We start from the raw sequence: 8,142 nt of genomic DNA on the forward strand, positions 1-8,142 counted from the left end.
TTGTAATTTTTTTTTCAATCTAAAAAATGTAAGCTTTCTTTTCAGAAAAATAGATATATTTTTTAATTTTTAATAAAATTTTAATTTTAATCGTTATTTTTTATCATTTAACACTAACATAATTTTTTTTTCTATGCCAATCGATTGATTATTTAAAATAATGAAAAGTTGCTTTGGAAATTTTGTTTTACGATAAAAATAAAGATAAAAAAATCATGTTCGTTTTGTGAAATTGTTATAACTTTTTTATTAAAAATTAAAAAATATGTCTATTTCTCTGAAAAGGTAGTTTACATTTTTTAGAGTAGATTGAAAAAAAAAATTTTAATTCATTCATTTTTCTGCTTATTTTTTAAATTTCTGAAATCATTCCTTAATTTTTAGTCTCCCGAACGCTGTTAATTTTAATAGTTCAATAGACCATTTTTATGTTTAATTTTTTGCTCTACAATTTTTATAAGAAACTTTTTTTTCTATCTCTTACCCCTTTTGAGTTATATTGGAAAACCCCTTTATTTTGTCTTTTTTCACCCCTGGCCGGGGGTTGAAAAGAAAATTACTGTCATTTGTTATTATTATAACGAGCGTTCAAATAAAAACGTGGTCAAGTTGGTTCTGAAAATTTGGACGTAGGGCGTAGCGTATAGCAAATGAACTTAAACGTCATCTGTCAAAGCGCTATATCGCCGCTATCAATTTGAATATTTTCGTTTTAAAAAGCGTTTAAAATGGTGTTTTCTCAAGAACAAAAAGTGTTTATCATAGAGTCCTACTTTAGAAATGGACGCAAGATTGATGGAATATGGAAGTATTCTATTGAGGAATGTTTCATAGAATTTCAAAATCAATTTCCCGGCGTTGTTGAGTACAAAATTTTTCAAAGTGCAGTTCAGCGTTGTGTTAATGTTTTTCGTGAAACGGGCAGTGTAACAAGAAAAGAAGGAAGCGGCCGACCTAAAAAGCGGACTGAAGAATTAAAAGAAAATGTCCAACAAATAATGGAAAATGCGCCAAGAACTTCTGTACGTGTTTTATCACAAATGGTGGGAGTATCAGTCGGTACCTGCCACACAGTGTTAAAAAAAGATTTGCGTTTGTTCTCCTATCGTTTAACTTGTCAGCAAGAACTTCATGAAGTTGATTTTCCGCGACGGGCTGTATTTTGTGAATGGTTTTTAAACAACTACGGTGAACTTCATAATATCACCTTTTTTTCTGATGAAGCCTGGTTTCATTTAAGTGGTTACGTAAACTCACAGAATATGAGAATGTGGTCTTCTGAAAAACCAGATAACTTTTTTGTCGAGGGCCCTCTACACGCTCAAAAAATTGGAGTTTGGTGTGCTCTCAATCGAAGGAGGATTTATGGACCTATTTTTTTTAATGGTACTCTTACTGCGCAAAGGTATAGAGAAGAAATTATCGCTCCTTTTGTTAACCAGCTGGAAGAAAACGAAATTACAAACTTTTACTTTCAACAAGATGGCGCAAGGGCACATACGGCAGGCGAGACGATGAATATGTTGAGGGAAGTTTTCCAAAATCGACTAATAAGTCTCAATGCTGAACATGAATTTCCACCGAGGTCATGTGATATTACGCCGTGTGATTTCTTTTTGTGGCCTTACCTTAAAAACACTATTTTTGAACTGCCTATTCCTGATTTAAACCATCTGCAGGCTCGACTTATAGACAAGATTCGTGAAATTAACAATACCCCGAGCATCTTAGAAAATGTCTTTAATTCTTTGAGGAACAGGTGTGAAAAGTGCTTGGAACAAGGAGGGGGACACTTTCAGCAGCTGCTTTAATTTATTGTTATAACAAGGAGGGGGACACTTTCCGCAGCTCCTTTAATTGTTTGTTATTGTTATCACGATTATTCTTTAAAATAAAGTTATATAGTCATTAACGTTATTGAAACTGACAGCTGCTATACAGCTCGTTGAGAAATGAGGTTAAGTTGGTCGCTATAAGCTACTCCCTACGTCCAATGTGTCAGAGCCAACTTCGACCACGTTTTTATTTGAACGCTCGTTATGTCTCAAACTAACTTATATCAAAAGTTTAGGCAGGTTGACCAAAATTGCGATTTAAAGACCCATTTAATTGGACTAATATAAGAGGGCCACTTGAAAAATAAATCCTTAAGATTCAGGAACAGATGAGATCTATCTATCTATCTAGCTATCGTGACGGTTTTTGACAGATGTGATGTTAGAACAAGAATAGAAGACATTTCTTTGAAATGTTACATTATTTGATGATGTCAATATGTCGGGTATGTGTTTTTTCTCTAATAATACTTACTTAAATAATTGTTAATTACTAGCTTGTGTATGCCTAGACGGTGTCAAAGAACATTGCTGACGCGGGATTAGAAAACGCGCCGTATATTTTTATAAATTGTTTCCAGCATCCGAGCCTAATCTCCTCAAGGTGCGCTTGAAACAGCGCGTGATGGAACGTAGATGTAGCCCAATGAGTAAAAGACTTCCCCCATCGCTCAAAAAGAAACTCCTAAGCTCCTGCTTGCCACCCAGCGACTCGCCCCCACAGGAGCCCCCCAAGGAGCTGAGTCCCCCCTGCGAATCCGAGGAGTACCAGCGGCACATGCTCTTCAGCAGCCCGTCGATGCCCAACATCTCCCTAGCCGCTCACCACGTCCTTTCGCCGGACCTCTCCGAGGCCGCCGTCAGGGCGGCCTGCACCGCCAGGCTGGGTGAGTACCCTCCCACCTCAATGATGAGTTTATAAAAATATCTTAGTCTTAACCGTAACTTTACAAGATTTAGAATTGCTGCAATTTTTTTTGTGCGTTTTCATGTATTGGTCACATTACCTTGACGTTTGTAACAAAATCCGAACAACAGTTATTGTAGAGTATAACCAGCCCTTAACAGAATATGTTGCAACAATAATACGAGTATTAAAACACCCTACGAAGGTTCAGACAAGATTTCAATATCATCAGATCTATCTTAAAAACTTCTTACTCAAAATTATAAATCATATATCCAGCCATGGATAATATAATACAATAACTAATAAATACATGCTCAATTTGTTTGACTTGGAGTTAAAAAACGGATTATACGTGTGTGCTCAAATGCTCTACTTTGCTCTTCACGAATGCGTATAGCATAAATACAAAAGCGTCCATAACTTGCGAAACCAATCACTTAGGANAAATTCAACACCCCGTATCCTTTAACCGAAGGCCTTGCGGACCCATGTTCATAGGAACTTTTTTTCTTGTTTTAGTGTCCTCTATTGTATGACACTATGCAATGTACTTTTTTCTATGTCACCCTGTATATACAAAACCCACACACCATCAGGTGAGGTTTTTTAATAATTAACAATGAAAGGTCTAAAATATCACTTTTTTGCTTATCAGAAAAAACGATAATTTTTATTATAATGTGAAATAACCAACTTGTAGGGAATAAAAAACCTTTAAAATGCGGTTTTTAAAATACGATACGATAATTTGTTGCTCGGGATATTGCAAAAAACTCAAAATTCGATTATTACTAAATAAACAATAAGTTTTGCAAAAGTCTACCTACGATTTTGATACTGCATAAATAGTTGGCTTTTATGGTCCTTAATATATGATTAAAATTTCAGACCGATTCATCCAATAGTTTTTGCATAATTCTAAATGTTTACTCAGAGGCATTATTTTTGCAATAACTTGATACGCAAAATTACCAAGATATTTTAATTTTGCGGGTGTCATATGAAAGAGAAAGACCTCTTTTATTAGAAGAAATTATTTTTTTTTGCTAAATATAAACATCTTTTGTAAATGTTTGTAATGGAACATTATAGGAATGATTAAATATAATTTTTTAATAAATTAATATTGCAATTAACATTTTGNAGCCCGTCGATGCCCAACATTTCCCTAGCCGCTCACCACGTCCTTTCGCCGGACCTCTCCGAGGCCGCCGTCAGGGCGGCCTGCACCGCCAGGCTGGGTGAGTATCCTTCCACCTCAATGACAAGTTTATAAGAAGATTTTAGTCTTAACTAAGCCGTAACTTTAATCTTAACCCTAGTCTTAATCCTAATATTTTTACTTCGTTTACAAAAATTTAATCTTGAGAATAGGCAGGGATGCACAGACTTATAGGGAACAGGTGCCACTCGGGAAAAATATAAGCCAAGGACGGGCCACTACAAACAATATTTATTAACACAAAATTTTGTATTTTTAAATAGTATGAAATACAATGATAAAAATAAAATAACCTAAAAAAATGTTTGTTGTAATAATTATGTAATCATTACAATGTAATATTTCATGTTTTATTATTTTGATGNTGCTGGCCTATTAGTTCCCGTTGTAAAGTGGAAATTCTTTGCGTTCGATTTTCGCCAGTTAATTTGGTAAAAGTTGGATGCTGGGTTTCATAGTGCCTTTTCACATTATATTCCTTCGGAATAGAAACACTACTCTTGCATATTAAACAGACAATTTTGTTATGCGATGAAATAAAAAAGTATTTTTCGGTCCAAATATCATGAAACTGTCGATTTTCATCTTCAACCTTACGACTACGTTTCTTACTGGGGCCTGGTTTATCCATATCAAAATTAATATTATATGTTACAGTCGGTAAAAGCCAAGTTCGAACGACGAAATATTTACTCGTCACAGATTACAGTTCTCAAACAGTATAACGTTCGCTTATCCGTAGTCAAAACTTAACTGCCCCGGTAGCCGGCGATGCGTCGTATTTATACGAGTTACCAAACATCGAGAACCATCCACTTTGTTCGGGGATCGACGTGTTTCGCGAATCTGTAATCTAGTTGATGCGACAGATTTCTAGTCTCGTAATAATATGCTTGGACCGGAGCGCGGCGAGTAGAATACTTTTAAAATTCGTTGGCGGGCCGCGGTATGTGCATCCCTGGAACAGGCCATTCAAGACTTGGCTTTTTGCACAAGCGTGTTTGTTTTGGTTCTAAGAAGTTAAAAGAGTTCAAGGTCAGGTTTTAAAACCTCCTTAGGACTAATTGTAAGACTAGGTTATGATTTTTATTTATTTTTACGCACACATTGAAATCTGTAGGTTTAATATCTAGGGCAAATACCGCGACTAAGTTAAGACTAAGTTAGGACTAAGACTTTTTTATAAACTCATAATCGTGACAAAATCTGTTTTGAAATAGTATGGAGTAATAAATCAGTCGTTTTTAAATAGGCCCTATACGTACCATATTATACAATATACATGGATATTATGGAAATTCTAAAACAGTGTTTTCATACAAATGTTTTAAAACAAACGACCGATGCAAAAACATTTGCCCCTAAACAGAATCAAATGTTAATGAAATGTTTGTTTGCTTGCCCCTGAACAAGGGCGGAAATAGTCTTGTCTGAAGTTTGGTATAGTTTTCATTTTTTTTTTCATCAATGGGAATTTTGCCACCTGTGAAAAAAAAAAATCGGTGTTTTCTGCTTTTTCCATTATGAGATTTTTGGTTTAGCAAAACTATTTTCATAAAAATAACCATTGAACGAAAATATTCATTCGGTTTCAATATTTCAAAGAAGCGGAAATAAAAGGGAAATAGCTGGTGGATGAAGAACAGCATCCTGAAAGTCGTGAGATAATTGAAATTAAATGCTGGATTTCGATTTTATTTTAACATGATGTTCACTTATTTCGAAACTTTAATTAAAAACGTTGTCCATTTATAAGCCATACAAGATTTTGAATTGCTGCCCGTTTTTTTTTTGCTTATACATGTTCAATTTGTCACATTTCCATGATGTTTGTAACAAAGGTACGTTATACTCACCGTATTTACCGTTTATTTATCAACTCACTTATGTCACAGTAAATCACTAAAAATATTGATTAAATACACTTTTTAAAAGAAGAACGCCGTCCGGGAAAATAACAAATCGACACAAATACGTCAACTCGTCAACGTACATATTATACAGGGTGTTCCACTTAAGAGGGATTCTTCTGTAACACTGCAACTGTAAAATTTATAAAAAAAATATTACATATGTCGAACTGTCATTTTTGGGCAAACGAGAACAACCTGTTGCGACACGTGGTCTGCCTAAAACAGCAGTAATCTTAACGTCGCCGTTACGCCACTTATCATAATCTTTTATTACTCCTCGTCATTTCGAAACAAGGTTATAGTTAACATTTCAACCAGGCATGCCGCTAACGGGCCAGATGCTGCCCGGTACCCTGCCGTTTTACCCCTCGCTGCCCGCCATTGAGAGCGAGCACGAGGAGACGCCCTTGGACACCATCAGCGAGCTGCAGGAGCCCCAAACGAGGGGAGTCATCAGGCCGTTAGGGAGGACGCAATCTTCACCGCTACCTCTGGGACACCCCCTGCTGGGGGGTCCGCCCCCGCCAGACCACCAGCCCCCGCAGCCGCCGCCCGAGGAGCAGGAGCAGAGAGATTTGGAACTGAGGGCCAATGAGTCGAGGAGGTGGGTAATTATAATTATTAAATTATAAAATTCTGAAAGTAGTTGTTTCTAATGACAGCGCGTCGTACTGCACTGGGACCTTTTGTAGTTAGTAGTCCCAATTAACATTTAGTGCCTATTAAAATTATCCAAAATAGATTTTCTTTTAGACCAAGAAATAAAGCTGAAAAATCATCGAGAAAATGTGAAAATTACTGGTCGTGATTTTATTGTTGGAAAGTCTTGGGAATGATAATACAAAGGGGGGCGTCTCATCTCGTGGGTCATGGAAAAAAATATAACGTCATTGTTTTTTATCAACAAATAGGTCAAAATTTCATTTTTCGTTCTACGCGTTATTGTAAAAAAACTATTAATCTTTTCAAAAAATGTTCTACAGACGATTTGATCTAGAGAAACTCATCTTTAAAATGATACTTTATCAGTTAAAATTGCTTTATAAACAAAAAATTGTTTGCAAAATTAAACGGAAAAAGAGCTTTTTCTTTAATTGTTAATAACTTTTTAAATAATTAATAAAATCTTACCAAACTTTCCCAAAATGTGAGTTTTTATATCCTTAAGAGATGCACAAAAGATGGGCTCGATCGGTCAAATAGTTTTTGCAAATTTCCATTTATTTATCCCATTTTTGCAAAAAAGGCCCATTTTGAAATGACTATTCCGGGGGTAGGGTTATGACTAAACACTCTTTTTGGGCTCATTTTCTTCGAAGGGACACCAAATATCCTATAGTTAAAAAAAAAAAATAATTTTTCAAAATTAAGTGGAAAAAAAATGCCAAACCCCGAACCAGTGGGCCGAAAAAACTTTTTTTTTCAATTTGTAGGTTTTTTACGAGCTTTCGAATGGTGTATATAACTTCTTTCAAAAGTTAAAAACCGCGGACTTATTTTATTTGTTTATTAAGGAAAAAAGTACCTTTTATTGGTTAACAATTATATACAACTTTTGAACAAAAAATTATTTTTTTTTAACGAGAGGATACTTAGTGTTGAAAATGAGCCCAAAAAGAATGTTTTGTAAATGGGCCTTTTTTGCAAAAATGGGATAAATAAATGGAATTTTGCAAAAACTGTTTGACCGATCGAGCCCATCTTTTGCACATCTCTTAAGGATATAAAAACTCAACATTTTGGGAAAGTTTGGTAAGATTTTATTAATTATTTAAAAAGTTATTAACAATTAAAGAAAAAGCACTTTTTCCGTTTAATTTTGCAATACATTTTTTGTTTATAAAGCAATTTTAACTTATAAAGTCTCATTTTAAAGATGAGTTTCTCTCATCAAATCGTCTGTTAAACATTTTTTGCTAAGGTTAATAGTTTTTTACAATAACGCGTAGAACGAAAAATGACGAATTTTTGACCTATTTGTTGATATAAAACAATGACGCTATACTTTTTTCATAACCCACTAGATAAGACTCTTGTATTATCATTCCCAAAACTTTCCAACAATAAAATCACGCCCAATAATTAATAAATTTCAAAATGTTTCCTGGTCTATTTAGGGATTTCATAAGAGATCCCTCACGAGATCCCTTTTGAGAAAAATTACTCTAAATTTATAGAAATTGATTAACATTTTAACTTTTTATGTAAGATATTGCTTTTTCTCTTAAACATCAGTGAAATCAATATTATAAAAATAATAAA

At 34.6% G+C, this 8,142-nt stretch overlaps 1 protein-coding gene across 1 annotated transcript; it reads left to right on the forward strand.

Annotated features, from left to right (window-relative positions):
* Positions 1-2,274: 2,274 nt before the first annotated feature.
* On the forward strand, positions 2,275-6,484 carry LOC108916314 (histone deacetylase 5-like; the record flags this gene model as incomplete). The annotated part of the gene is made up of 4 exons (XM_023456926.1): positions 2,275-2,281; positions 2,417-2,625; positions 3,890-3,986; positions 6,199-6,484. Coding segments are annotated over exons 1-4 (599 nt in total), but the record flags the coding sequence as incomplete, so codon positions are not given.
* Between the last annotated feature and the right edge of the window lie 1,658 nt (positions 6,485-8,142).

The sequence above is a fragment of the Anoplophora glabripennis genome, unplaced genomic scaffold, assembly GCF_000390285.2.
Source record: "Anoplophora glabripennis isolate ALB-LARVAE unplaced genomic scaffold, Agla_2.0 scaffold3600, whole genome shotgun sequence".
Taxonomy (NCBI): domain Eukaryota; kingdom Metazoa; phylum Arthropoda; class Insecta; order Coleoptera; family Cerambycidae; genus Anoplophora; species Anoplophora glabripennis.